General features: G+C 38.1%; 1 protein-coding gene across 3 annotated transcripts in view; it reads left to right on the top strand.

The window, feature by feature from the left end:
- The window catches only part of ITGB1 (integrin subunit beta 1), a 56932-nt gene that overhangs the window by 34945 nt on the left and 6895 nt on the right, over positions 1-15092 (top strand). For all 3 annotated transcript variants that reach the window (XM_055275091.2, XM_063637351.1, XM_063637350.1), the window contains exons 9-15: positions 7-96; positions 2259-2399; positions 2559-2758; positions 10272-10510; positions 10729-10951; positions 11946-12178; positions 13857-14023. In XM_055275091.2, the coding sequence (XP_055131066.1) occupies positions 7-96; positions 2259-2399; positions 2559-2758; positions 10272-10510; positions 10729-10951; positions 11946-12178; positions 13857-14023 (1293 nt within the window). The remainder of the gene's footprint in view (positions 1-6; positions 97-2258; positions 2400-2558; positions 2759-10271; positions 10511-10728; positions 10952-11945; positions 12179-13856; positions 14024-15092) is intronic.

Below are 15092 nucleotides of genomic sequence, written 5' to 3'. Positions count from 1 at the left end.
TTGCAGGAGCTGAAAAACTTGATCCCTAAGTCAGCAGTAGGAACATTATCTGCAAATTCTAGCAATGTAATTCAGTTGATCATTGATGCATACAATGTGAGTACATGTTAAATAAGATCAGTTTTGGACAATACCCTGTTGAGAATACTTTGTTCAAAGAAAGTAAAACTTCCTTCATACACACTTTAGTGAGCCCAAACTACTACAAAAAAACTTAAATTCTGTATCTAGAGGAAAAACTTTATACATATTGTCTTACAAAAGCAAGATTCATAGCCTAAACAATGAAAATGTGATAAAGGCGTGTGGGGAGTATTTCCAAATAACTGTTTGTTTATCATTAAGGAATAGATCTCCTTGTTAGAAAGCAATTGTAAAACATAACTTACATTTAAACTTACAGGATTTCTCCAATCTTTTTCCTCCCCAAAATATCCTTTATAGAGTCATCTATTCTAATGAATTGTGCTAGAAAATTTTTTTTTGCCAATTCTTCTCTTCCCATATATTCAGAGGATATAGGTTTCTATTTCAGGAGGTACACACACACTCATATATACATATACCATAAAATATATAAAAATGTAAATATACGTGTGATTTGCCTATTTCAAAAAGATTTATAGTGTTGTTTTCCCCTCACAGATGGGAGGAAGTTGAATTGAAATTAAAGAGGAATTGGCTTATCCTTTTTTTTTTTTTTTTTTGAGACAGAGTCTCGCTCTGTCGCCCAGGCTGGAGTGCAGTGGCGCAATCTCAGCTCACTGCAAGCTCCGCCTCCCGGGTTCACACCATTCTCCTGCCTCACCCTCTCCGAGTAGCTGTGACTACAGGCACCCGCCACCACGCCCAGCTAATTTTTTTTTATATTTTTAGTAGAGACAGGGTTTCACCGTGGTCTCGATCTTCTGACCTCGTGATCCACCCGCCTCGGCCTCCCAAAGTGCTGGGATTACGAGCGTGAGCCACCGCGCCCGGCCTGGCTTATCCTTTTTGAGCATAATTCAGTGTACTTTAATCACACCGAGTTAGCCTTAATTAATAATCATTTAAATAATCTGAAGGCAATTGTAATATTATGGTACCCCTTGTGTGCCTCGTGCACCACTTTCAGCCCCCAACCCCCTAACCCTTTGGCAGCTTTAATTTTAGACATTTTTACTTCATGTCATGGGGGTACCGTAACGCTTTGGAAAGGCCAGCCCACCATATGAGGCTTCCCTTTTTTATGGGGGTACCATAATGGTTTGGAAAGGCCTGATTTGGAGGGGTTTTTATAAAGGTTTTTAAGATTTTACTTGTTCCACAGCTTTTCTCATTCTCCCTTGTCTTAGATAATTTTCCTAACTCCTGTTCTTTCAGGGGTGTGAACAAGAGATAGCTTGCCATTGCACCCTTCTCCATTTGTCCTGAATAGTCTCATACGTTAAACAAGCCCTGGCTTGAGTCCTTCCTTCTTGGGGCATTTTGTTTTTTTTTTTTTTGTTTTTTGGCTGGGCTACAATGGTTCCTTAAGCAAATTTGTTCCTAGACTGCATAGTTGATTGTTTACCCTAGTCCTAGTTAGCTAGAGAGGTAGGACTACAGAAATGCCATTTTGCCGATGAGGAAGACAGCATTTAATTTCGTTTTCTTTTTTTTTTTTTTTTTTTAAGATGGAGTCGCACTCTGTTACCCAGGCTGGAGTGCAGTGGCGTGATTCTTGGCTCACTGCAACCCCTGCCTCTCCTGGGTTCAGGCGATTCTTCTGTCTCAGCCTCCTGAGTAGCTGGGATTACAGGTGCATGCTGCCATGCCCGGATACTTTTTTTTTTTTTTTTTTTGTATTTTAGCAGAGACGGGTTTCACTGTGTTGGCCAGGCTGGTCTCCAACTCCTGAGCTCAGGCAGTCCACCTGCCTCAGCCTCCCAAAGTGCTGGGATTACAGGCGTGAGCTACCATGCCCGGCCTATTCCACATTCTTAAGACTCCTCCTAATTAGTAACAGCCCTCTGCACTGTGTGATCTTGAGTATTTTAAATCAGTGGTTAAAACAGGAATACTCTTTTCAATTGTGTGTTTTATTTTAAAGATTGGATCCTTATTAATTAAAACCTGTTTCTCTGGCCTCTGTGTTTTCTAGTTACTCAATTGGATTTGGCTTGTAAATATTTTATTGAAATATATTTTTTTCTGAACAGTTTATTTATCCATTGGTTTTATGCATTCAAGTAGCATTTTGTTTGACTTTTCCTGTGTATAATTAGGCGTTCTTTTAGTCCCTTTCCTCAGAAGTCATTTTGGAAAATGGCAAATTGTCAGAAGGAGTAACAATAAGTTACAAATCTTACTGCAAGAACGGGGTGAATGGAACAGGGGAAAATGGAAGAAAATGTTCCAATATTTCCATTGGAGATGAGGTAAGTTGTATAAAGCATTTTCTTAGAAAACATTGGTTATTTATAAGCAAATTTAGTTTATACTTTGAGAAACATTAAAATAAGTGAGCAACTTTTTGAAATGTTTTTTAGTAGATTTAAATTGCTTAGTTGGTTGTTAATCTTTTTTTTCCCTTCAAGGTTCAATTTGAAATTAGCATAACTTCAAATAAGTGTCCAAAAAAGGATTCTGACAGCTTTAAAATTAGGCCTCTGGGCTTTACGGAGGAAGTAGAGGTTATTCTTCAGTACATCTGTGAATGTGAATGCCAAAGCGAAGGCATCCCTGAAAGTCCCAAGTGTCATGAAGGAAACGGGACATTTGAGTGTGGCGCGTGCAGGTAAGCTGGGTGTTGTCAGACAATGACAGAGCTACATTGGTTTAGAGAGTGTAGGCGGGTCATATTTTCTTAAAGTGATTACTCTTTAAAATAAAAGATTTTATAGCCATGAAAGAAGTACATTCAACAAATTGTGAAGGTAGCGTTTCTCTCATGTGAGAGGAATCTGAATTTTCTAGAACAAAATAAGCTTGTGTAAAATATGTTTATAGGAAAATGTTTTGGAAAAACATCAAACCGATGATGGCGATTCATCTGGGAAATGGAATTATGAAGCAATAGAAGATGTTTGTCTTGTACTACATGTACTTCTGCATTGTTGGAATAATTTTTTAAAAATATGTGTTGTAAAATACAAAAGAGAAAATAGTATTTTCAGTATGTAGAATCTAATACTAAGAAAACTAACAAAATTACTTCAGATTTTACTTTCACACTGTGGTTACTTTTTGTAATTGAAAATTAAAAACTGAGTATACTTTGAATACAGCTTTCTCCGTAAAAGAATAGGAAGAGGGGAGAGTGTTTAATCCAGTGTCAGTCCCAAATGACTAGGCTTAGAAGGCTGTTGACCATGAAAGAAATACATAGCTGTAGCTCACTATCAATTTTTAATTGTCTGTGCTAAGTAACAATTTAAATGTTAGAGTTTCTTTATCTTCCATGTTGTACATATCCTGTTTTAATCATGCAGGTCCATTTTTAGTGAAATGTCATTTAACCAAAAAGATTATCTTGAAAATACTTTCCCTTTCTTTCCTTTATATTTTTACGAGATACAGAATCAGTGCAGTCAGTGTCCATGAGCATTATGTGTTCTAAAAATATACAGGGAACCTGAAAAGTCTGCACATGTCGGGTAAATTTATTTTTAAATAGTATACTAGTTATATTTTAAGTGGTATACACAGTATGTTTTTCTTCAACTTCCATACACTTTTTTGCATGTGTTTATTGTATTTTTTTAGGTTAACAGACCATTGCTTTAAATTTAGACAGTTCACCTGGAATAGTAAATATAATAGCATACCATTTGAAAATGTAACTAAACATACTCTTTAAAATTAAGTTTATTCTGCCTTTCCACGTGTCATTCACTATTTATTGGTAGATTACATTTTTGTCTTGACCAAAACGGTTACTTTCCTGAAGAAATTTTTTCCCTAGACTCTTGCATATATTCCGTATGAACTTGAGTGGCTGGAATGTACATGTGTGCCTGCGTATATTTGTCCCTGCTTGCACATGTGTGTACACTTTACTACACGACTGTGACTTGTGGCATGAACCTGCCCACCTAATAGATTGGGAGCTTGAAGAGATTTTTTATAGTTTTACTTTCCCAGTTTTTCTCTTTTAAATTATTATTATTATTATTTTTCCCTCCAAGATTATTATTCTTCTTTTTTATTATACTTTAATTTCTAGGGTACATGTGCACAATGTGCAGGTTTGGTACATATGTATACATGTGCGCTGCACCCATTAACTCGTCATTTACATTAGGTATATCTCCTAATGCTATCCCTCCCCCCTACCCCCACCTCACAACAGGCCCCAGTGTGTGATGTTCCCTACCCTGTGTCCAAGTGTTCTCATTGTTCAATTCTCACCTGTGAGTGAGAACGTGCAGTGTTTGGTTTTCTGTCCTTGCTATAGTTTTCTTAGAATGATGGTTTCCAGCTTCATCCATGTCCCTACAAAGAACATGAACTCATCCTTTTTTATGGCTGCATAGTATTCCATGGTGTATATGTGCCACATTTTCTTAATCCAGTCTATCATTGCTGGACATTTGGGTTGGTTCCAAGTCTTTGCTATTGTGAATAGTGCTGCAATAAACATACGTGTGCATGTGTCTTTATAGCAGCATGATTTATAATCCTTTGGGTATATACCCAGTAATGGGATGGCTGGGTCAAATGGTATTTCTAGTTCTAGATCCTTGAGGAATCGCCACACTGTCTTCCACAATGGTTGAACTAGTTTACAGTCCCACCAACAGTGTAAAAGTGTTCCTATTTCTCCACCTCCTCTCCAGCACCTGTTGTTTCCTGACTTTTTAATGATGGCCATTCTAACTGGTGTGAGATGGTATCTCATTGTGGTTTTGATTTGCATTTCTCTGATGGCTAGTGATGATGAGCATTTTTTCATGTGTCTGTTGACTGCATAAATGTCTTCTTTTGAGAAGTGTCTGTTCATATCCATCTCCCACTTTTGGATGGGTTGTTTGATTTTTTCTTGTAAATTTGTTTAAGTTCTTTGTAGATTCTGGATATTAGCTCTTTGTCAGATGGATAGATTGTAAAAATTTTCTCCCATTCTGTGGGTTGCCTGTTCACTCTAATGGTAGTTTCTTTCACTGTGCAGAAGCTGTTTAGTTGAATTAGATCCCATTTGTCAATTTTGGCTTTTGTTGCCATTGCTTTTGGTGTTTTATTCATGAAGTCCTTGCCCATACCTATGTCCTGAATGGTATTGCCTAGGTTTTCTTCTAAGCTTTTTATGGTTTTAGGTCTGACATGTAAGTCTTTAATCCATCTTGAATTAATTTTTGTTTAAGGTGTAAGGAAGGGATCCAGTTTCAGCTTTCTACATATGGCTAGCCAGTTTTCCCAGCACCATTTGTTAAATAGAGAATCGTTTCCCCATTTCTTGTTTTTGTCAGGTTTGTCAAAGATCTGATGGTTGTAGATGTGTGGCATTATTTCTGAGGGCTCTGTTCTGTTCCATTGGTCTATGTCTCTGTTTTGGTACCAGTAGCATGCTGTTTTGGTTACTGTAGCCTTGTAGTATAGTTTGAAGTCAGGTAGCGTGATGCCTCCAGCTTTGTTCTTTTGGCTTAGGATTGTCTTGGCAATGTGGGCTCTTTTTTGGTTCCATATGAACTTTAAAGTAGCTTTTTCCAATTCTGTGAAGAAAGTCATTGGTAGCTTGATGGGGATGGCATTGAATCTATAAATTACCTTGGTCAGTATGGCCATTTTCACGATAATGATTATTCCTATCCATGAGCATGGAATGTTCTTCCATTTCTTTGTGTCCTCTTTTATTTCGTTGAGCAGTGGTTTGTAGTTCCCCTTGAAGAGGTCCTTCACATCCCTTGTAAGTTGTATTTCTAGGTATTTTATTCTCTTTGGAGCAGTTGTGAATGGGAGTTCACCCATAATTTGGGTCTCTGTCTGTTATTGGTGTACAGGAATGTTTGTGATTTTTGCACATTGATTTTGTATCGTGAGACTTTGCTGAAATGGCTTATCAGCTTAAGGAGATTTTGGGCTGAGATGATGGGGTTTTCTAAATATACAATCATGTCATCTGCAAACAGAGACAATTTGACTTCCTCTTTTCCTAATTGAATACCCTTTATTTCTTTCTCCTGCCTGATTGCCCTGACCAGAATTTCCAACACTATGTTGAATAGGAGTGGTGAGAGAGGGCATCCCTGTCTTGTGCCAGTTTTCAAAGGGAATGCTTCCAGTTTTTGCCTATTCAGTATGATATTGGCTGTGGGCTTGTCATAAATAGCTCTTAGTATTTTGAGATACATCCCATCAATACCTAGTTTATTGTGAGTTTTTAGCATGAAGGGCTGTTGAATTTTGTCGAACACCTTTTCTGCATCTATTGAGATAATCATGTGTTTTTTGTCTCAGGTTCTGTTTATATGATGGATTATGTTTATTGATTTGCCTATGTTCAACCAGCCTTGCATCCCAGGGATGAAGCCAACTTTATCATGGTGAATAAGCTTTTTGATGTGCTGCTGGATTTGGTTTGCCAGTATTTTACTGAGGATTTTTGCATCAATGTTCATCAGGGATATTGGTCTAAAATTCTCTTTCTTTGTTGTGTCTCTGCCAGGCTTTGGTATCAGGATGATGCTGGCCTCATAAAATGAGTGAGGGAGGATTCCCACTTCTTCTATTAATTGGAATAGTTTCAGAAGGAATGGTACCAGCTTCTCTTTGTACCTCTGGTAGAATTCGGCTGTGAATCCGTCTGGTCCTGGACTGTTTTTGGTTGGTAGGCTATTAATTATTGCCTCCATTTCAGAGCCTGTTATTGGTCTATTCAGGGATTCAACTTCTTCCTGGTTTAGTCTTGGGAAGGTGTATGTGTCCTGGAATTTATCTATTTCTTCTAGATTTTCTAGTTAATTTGTGTAGTGGTGTTTATAGTATTCTCTGATGGTAATTTATATTTCTGTAGGATTGGTAGTGATATCCCCTTTATCATTTTTTATTGTGTCTATTTGATTCTTCTCTCTTTTCTTCTTTATTAGTCTTGTTAGCCATCTATCAGTTTTGTTGATCTTTTCAAAAAACCAGCTCCTGGATTCATTGATTTTTTTTTGAAGGGTTTTTTGTGTCTTTATCTCCTTCAGTTCTGCTCTGATCTTAGTTATTTCTTGCCTTCTGCTAGCTTTTGAATGTGTTTGCTCTTGCTTCTCTAGTTCTTTTAATTGTGTTGTTAGGGTGTCAATTTTAGATCTTTCCTGCTTTCTCTTGTGGGCATTTAGTTCTGTAAATTTTCCTCTACACACTGCTTTAAATGTGTCCCAGAGATTCTGGTATGTTGTGTCTTTGTTCTCATTGGTTTCGAAGAACATCTTTATTTCTGCCTTCATTTCATGATGTACCCAGTAGTCATTCAGGAGCAGTTTGTTTAGTTTCCATGTACTTTAGCAGTTTTGAGTGAGTTTCTTAATCCTGAGTTCTAGTTTGATTGCACTGTGGTCTGAGAGACAGTTTGTTATCATTTCTGTTCTTTTACATTTGCTGAGGAGTGCTTTACTTCCAACTATGTAGTCAATTTTGGAATAAGTGCGATGTGGTGCTGAGAAGAATGTATCTTCTGTTGTTTGGGGATAGAGACTTCTGTAGATGTCTATTAGGTCCGCTTGGTTCAGAGCTGAGTTCAGTTCCTGGATATCCTTGTTAACTTTCTGTCTCGTTGATCTGTCTAATGTTGACAGTCTAAGTCTCTTTCTAGGTCTGTAAGGGAGTCTAAGTCTCTTTCTAGGTCTGTAAGGACTTGCTTTATGAATCTGGGTGCTCCTGTATTGGGTGCATATATATTTAGGATAGTCAGCTCTTCCTTTTGAATTCATCCCTTTACCATTAAGTAATTGCATTCCTTGTCCCTTTTGATCTTTGTTGGTTTAAAGTCTGTTTTTTCAGAGACAAAGATTGCAACCCATGCCTTTTTTTGTTTTCCATTTGCTTGGTAGATCTTCCTCCGTCCCTTTATTTTGAGCCTGTGTTTGTCTCTGCACGTGAGATGGGTCTCCTGAATACAGCACACTGATGGGTCTTGACTATTTATCCGATTTGCCAGTCTCTGTCTTGTAATTGGAGCATTTAGCCCATTTACATTTAAGGTTAATATTGTTATGTGTGAGTTGCATGCTGTCATTATGATGTTTGCTGGTTATTTTGTTTGTTAGTTGCAGTTTTTCCTAGCATCGATGGTCTTTTCAATTTGGCATGTTTTTGCAGTGGCTGGTACCAGTTGTTCCTTTCCATGTTTAGTGTTTCCTTCAGGAGCTCATGTAAGGCAGGCCTAGTGGTGACAGAATCTCTCAGCATTTGCTTGTCCTTAAAGGATTTTATTTCTCCTTCACTTATGAAGCTTGGTTTAGCTGAATATGAAATTCTGGGTTGAAAATTCTTTTCTTTAAGAATGTTGAATATTGGCCCCCACTCTCTTCTGTCTTGTAGGGTTTCTGCTGCTGCTGTCAGTCTGATGGGCTTCCCTTTGTGGGTAACCGGTGTTTCTCTCTGGTTGCCCTGAACATTTTTTCCTTCATTTCAACTTTGGTGAATCTGACAATTATGTGTCTTGGAGTTGCTGTTCTCAATGAGTATCTTTGTGGCGTTCTCTGTATTTCCTGAATTGATTGGGGAAGTTCTCCTGGATAATATCCTAAAGAATGTTTTCCAACTTGGTTCCATTCTCCCCGTCACTTTCAGGTATACCAATCAGACGTAGGTTTGGTCTTTTCACATAGTCCCATATTTCTTGGAGACTGTTCGTTTCTTTTTACTCTTTTTTTCTCTAAACTTCATTTCATTCATTTGATCTTCAGTCACTGATACCCTTTCTTCCACTTGATCGAATCGGCTACCGAAGCTTGTGCATGCGTCATGTAGTTCTCATGCCATGGTGTTTGGTTCCATCAGGTCATTTAAGGTCTTCTCTACGCTGTTTATTCTAGTTAGCCATTGGTCTAATCTTTTTTGAAGGTTTTTAGCTTCTTTGCTATGGGTTCGAACATCCTCCTTTAGCTCGGAGAAGTTTGTTATTACTGATCATCTGAAGCCTTCTTCTCTCAACTTGTCAAAGTCATTCTCCATCCAGCTTTGTTCCGTTGCTGGCAAGGAGCTTCATTCCTTTGGAGGAGAAGAGGTGCTCGATTTTTAGAATTTTCAGCTTTTCTGCTCTGGTTTCTCCCCATCTTTGTGGTTTTATCTACCTTTGGTCTTTGGTGATGGTGACGTACAGATGGGGTTTTGGTGTGGATGTCCTTTCTGTTTGTCAGTTTTGCTTCTAACAGTCAGGACTCTCAGCTGCAGGTCTGTTGGGAGTTTGCTGGAGGTCCATTCCAGACCCTGTTTGCCTGGGTATCACCAGTGGAGGCTACAGAACAGCAAATATCGCAGAATGGCAAATGTTGCTGCCTGATCCTTCCTCTGGAAGCCTCATGTCAGAGGTGCACGTGGCTGTATGAGGTGTCAGTCGGCCTGTACTAGGAGGTGTCTCCCAGTTAGGCTACTCGAAGTCAGGGACCCACTTGAGGAGGCAGTCTGTCCATTCTCAGATCTCAAACTCCATGCCGGGAGAACCACTACTCTCTTCAAAGCTGTCAGACATGGACGTTTAAGTCTACAGAAGTTTCTGCTGCATTTTGTTCAGCTATGCCCTGCCCTCAGAGGTGGAGTCTACAGAGGCAGGCAGGCCTCCTTGAGCTGCAATGGGCTTCACCCAGTTTGAGCTTTTTTTTGCTTTGTTTACCTACTCAAGCCTCAGCAATGGTGCATGCCCCTCCCCCAGCCACCTTGCAGTTCGATCTCAGACTGCTGTGCTAGCAGTGAGCGAGGCTCCATGGGCATGGGACCCTCCAAGTCAGGCACAGGATATAATCTCTTGGTGTGCTGTTTTCTAAGAGCATTGGAAAAGCACAGTATTAGTGTAGGAGTGTCCCGATTTTCCAGGTACCGTCTGTCACAGCTTCCCTTGGCTAGGAAAGGGAATTCCCTGACCCCTTGAGCTTCCCGGGTGAGGCGATTCCCCGCCCTGCTTCGGCTCACACTCCATGGGCTGCACCCACTGTCCAGCAAACCCCAGTGAGACAAACCCAGTACCTCAGTTGGAAATGCAGAAATCACCTGTCTTCTGCATTGCTCATGCTGGGAACTGTAGATTTGAGCTGTTCCTGTTCAGCCATCTTGGAACCTCTTAAATTATTTTTGTTTTGTGTGATTGCAATTTTGGCATGTTTCTTCAGGTGCAACGAAGGGCGTGTTGGTAGACATTGTGAATGCAGCACAGATGAAGTTAACAGTGAAGACATGGATGCTTACTGCAGGAAAGAAAACAGTTCAGAAATCTGCAGTAACAATGGAGAGTGCGTCTGCGGACAGTGTGTTTGTAGGAAGAGGGATAATACAAATGAAATTTATTCTGGCAAGTTCTGCGAGTGTGATAATTTCAACTGTGATAGATCCAATGGCTTAATCTGTGGAGGTAAGTAAAGGGCCTGAAGTGGTTGTAAGATGTGATCCCATCTAATGCCACAAAAAATCTTGGGTTTAGTTGGTGTGTAAGTGGAAAAGGGGTAGCTTGAGGGTCACTCCAGCCCCTAGGTATACTTTCTCACGTGTTGTTGCTTATTTTACTTTTCAGTCAATACTGTGATTGTATATTTTTACCATTATTTTGAGAAATGATATGCTTAATTGCAGGAAATGGTGTTTGCAAGTGTCGTGTGTGTGAGTGCAACCCCAACTACACTGGCAGTGCGTGTGACTGTTCTTTGGATACTAGTACTTGTGAAGCCAGCAACGGACAGATCTGCAATGGCCGGGGCATCTGTGAGTGTGGTGTCTGTAAGTGTACAGATCCGAAGTTTCAAGGGCAAACATGTGAGATGTGTCAGACCTGCCTTGGTGTCTGTGCTGAGCATAAGTAAGTATTTCCTAATTGCTTGAAATAGTTGATACTTCCTCTTGGCTCTCCTAAGCCTGTATTGTTACTAGAACCAGAACAGTGCCAATATTAAAATATACTGTAAATAAAATGCCTGCCATGTGGAAGCCTACTCTTTAATTCCTAAAAGTTCTTTCTCAGCAGCTAGTATGTATTGCATGGTATGAAGTGTGTCATGTGAGAGTTGTACTATTATTTTGATCTGAATGTGCTAGATAATTGAATTTACATGGTAACCTTTATTTTGGCAATTAAGATTTAATTTAATTTAATTTGTCATTACCAATTTCTTAATTACTATCTTTTGACAAAACTAAGCCAAATTAAAGATTTTTCCTCTTGAAGGATTATTACACTAGTAACATATTATTGAAATTATTATGATTTTGGCCGAGCACAGTGGCTCACACCTGTAATCCCAGCACTTTGGAAGGCCGAGACAGGTGGATTACTTAAGGTCAGGAGTTTGAGACCAATCTGGCCAATGTGGTGAAACCCCATCTCTACTAAAAATACAAAAATTAGCCAGATATGGTGGCGTGTGCCTGTAATCTCAGCTACTTGGGAGGCTGAGGCACGAGAATTGCTTGAACCCGGGAAGCAGAGGTTACAGTGAGCCAAGGTCATGCCACTGCCTGGATGACAGAACAAGACTCTGTCACAACAAAAAAATTATTATGATTTTATGTTACATATTTAATATGTGATAGGGCTAATTTATTTTACTATCTTTTATTTCTTAATAGGGTTTTAATTTGAACTGTAATAAATCTTTAATTTTATTATGGAAATTAGCATCTTTTTACATAATTTTTCTATCCATAAATGTAATATTCCTCTTCATTTATTCAAATCTTCCTTCATAGCTGTTTGTTCAATTTGGTAACAAGAGTTTAGCATGGGAAATATGTTTAAGCAAATATTTATTGAAATAATAAAATGTAAATTTTATAATTTGTGTTTTTTGTAACAGAGAATGTGTTCAGTGCAGAGCCTTCAATAAAGGAGAAAAGAAAGACACATGCACACAGGAATGTTCCTATTTTAACATTACCAAGGTAGAAAGTCGGGACAAATTACCCCAGCCAGTCCAACCTGATCCTGTGTCCCATTGTAAGGAGAAGGATGTTGACGACTGTTGGTTCTATTTTACGTATTCAGTGAATGGGAACAACGAGGTCATGGTTCATGTTGTGGAGAATCCAGGTAGAAATGCGATGATTGCAGACATTCTTTTCATATCTTGTATGTCTTGTTTCTGCTTATTTAGGCCTAACATCCAGAAACAGACTCCAGTTGGAATATTTTAGGTCAAGTTGGGAAATTTTTCATCTCTCAAAGCTTAAAATATTATCTAATTAACTGTATAAGAAATAAGGAAAAGAGAGTTCCACTTTTAAGTTTTCTAAATGGAGAGTTTGAAGATTAAATACACTGATTTATATAAGACACTTAGAATGATGCCTGACACCAAATGCACAGTAAGAGTTTTTTTATGATTGAAGATTTTAAAATTAGAGCTTGATTTAAGCTTGAATACTGGGAAAGATAATTTGTTAAAAGATATTAATATAAAGTGTTGAATTTGTTCAACTTCTCTGGAGGTGAAACTTTTTTTTTTAATCTTAGTTTTCCTAGTAGGCTTTTGTAGATTCTTTGGAATTTTCTACCACAGTGTACATGTTTTTATGTGAACATAAGCTTTCATTTCTCTTGGGTAAATACTAAGAATGGCATTTTGGAGCATATGGTAAGCATATGTTTAACTTTGTAAGAAGCTGCCAGACTCTTAGAGTCCTGTACTGTTTTGAATTATCAGCTAGGTGTTTTGCAAATATTGTCTCCCAGCCTGTGTCTCCTTATCATTTCATTTTTTTAAGTGTCTTTTGAACACCACAGGTTTTAATTTTGATTAAGTACTGTTTACCAAGTTTTTCTTCTGTGGCTCTTGCTTTTACGTTGTCTTTAAGAACTCTGCCTAACCCAAGATTGTAAGAATTTTTCTCCTCTGTTTTTTTGTAGAAGTTTTATAGTTTCTGGGGTTTCACATTTAGATCTGTAACTCATTTTGAGTTATTCTTAGTGTGTGACAAAAGGCTCAGTTTTTTTCATATCAGTGTCCACTTGTTCTAGGGGCATTGGTTGAGAAAAGACTGTCCTTTCTCCACCTTTGTTGAACATCAGGTTACCTTACATGTGTAGGCCTGTTTCTGACTCTGTATTCTGTTGCATGTATCTGAGTGTCTGTCCGTTAGCTATACCGTATGGTCTTGTAGCTTTCTTTATAGCTAGCCCTGAAAGCAGGGTCTTCCAACTTTATTCTTTTACAAAAGTGTTTTTGAGACACTTCCTTAGTTCACTGCCTTCCATGTAAATTTTAGAAGTGGCTTACTGATTGCAACAGAAGTTCTGCCAGGAGTTTGAGCGGGATACCATTGAGTGTATAGATCAAATTGGGAAGAATTGACGTCTTAACAGTATTAGGTTTTGTAACTCCTGCACATGGAATATCTCTGCATTTATTCAGTCTGAAAGATTTCTTTTTATCAGTGTTTAGTAATTCTTAACATGCAAATCTTGCATATATTTTGTTGGACTTATATGTAAGTTTTTCATGCTTTTTCATTCTGTAGTAAATATTACTGTTTAAAAATTTATATTTTCAATATGTAGAAATAAATTATATATATAGAAAAATACATGATTTTTGTTCATTGATCATGTATTCTGCAACCTTGTAAACTCACTTGTTAGTTCTAAAAGCTATTTTATAGATTCTTTGAGATAGTGTGCGTTCACTCTCTTGGGTGTTTATTCCTGTGTGTTTCATATAAGACACTGCCCAGCTCTTTGTGGTGCTCATTATTACCTTCTTATTTTCCAGAGTGTCCCACTGGTCCAGACATCATTCCAATTGTAGCTGGTGTGGTTGCTGGAATTGTTCTTATTGGCCTTGCATTACTGCTGATATGGAAGCTTTTAATGATAATTCATGACAGAAGGGAGTTTGCTAAATTCGAAAAGGAGAAAATGAATGCCAAATGGGACACAGTAAGTTACAGAACATCCAAAAAGCAAAGTGGCTCATAAAGTAAATGTAATACTCCTAATACTTACGTATTAGCTGTCAGGCCGATTATTAAAGTCCTTTTTAAGTATTTTATTCCCCCAAAAGCTTCTCACTCGAGGAATTTGCATTTAGTGAAAAACAGAAAGCGTCCTAAATATATCCCATTGAAACAAAACATTGATTATGAGCATGTATATTCTGGTTACTGTGGCCAGTATTTTTATTTCTTTAATAATTTTCATCTTAAATCTACCTTTTCATCTAATGTGAAGTAGAATCCTAAATAATGTTATCTATGTAGCAAGCTATTCAATGGAAAGCTGCTTCTTTCTTTAAAAAAACAAACAAAAACCTTCAGTGAAAGCCAGATTCAAAAGGTTATATACCAAGCTTGTCCAACTCACAGCTCATCGACCAGGACATGCAGCCCAGAATAGCTTTGATTGTGGCCCCAACACAAATTTGTAAACTTTCTTAGAAATTGTAATTTTTTTTTTTTTGGTAACTTTTTTTTCAAGCTCATCAGCTATCGTTAGTGTATTTTATGTGTGGCCCAAGACAATTATTCTTCTCCCAGTGTGGCCCAGGGAAGCCAAAAGATTGGACACCCCTGCTATATACTGTATGATTCCATTTAGAGGACATTCTGGAAAAGCAAAACTGCAGGGGCAAAAATCAGTGGTTGCTAGGAGCTGGAATGGGGGAAAGTGTTGACCGCAGAGGGGCATAAGGAATCTTCCTTGGGATGATCTTGATTGTGGGTGGATGTATGTATTTGAAAACTCACAGAAGTATGTACTTTTAAAAGATGTATGTTCCTCTGTGAAAATTGTATGTCAGTAAACCTTGGCTTATAAAAATCTTAAAAGCCCTAAGTGACTGAAAGGTTATGTTAGCATTTAGTGCTTTGAAAGATGGAGTCAGAGGGTGGGGTAACCAAATGTTGGCCTTTGTGTATTCATCTTTTGATCTAAGAAAGCAATGACAATCTTCAGTATTTTTAAATTGTAAATGAATTGTAGTTAGTTGCACTTTACTACAATTTGCTTG

This window comes from Symphalangus syndactylus, chromosome 4 (genome assembly GCF_028878055.3).
Source record: "Symphalangus syndactylus isolate Jambi chromosome 4, NHGRI_mSymSyn1-v2.1_pri, whole genome shotgun sequence".
NCBI classification, from domain to species: Eukaryota; Metazoa; Chordata; class Mammalia; order Primates; family Hylobatidae; genus Symphalangus; species Symphalangus syndactylus.
Note: the sequence above shows the minus strand (reverse complement) of the source record. Positions and strands in the feature narration are given on the sequence as shown.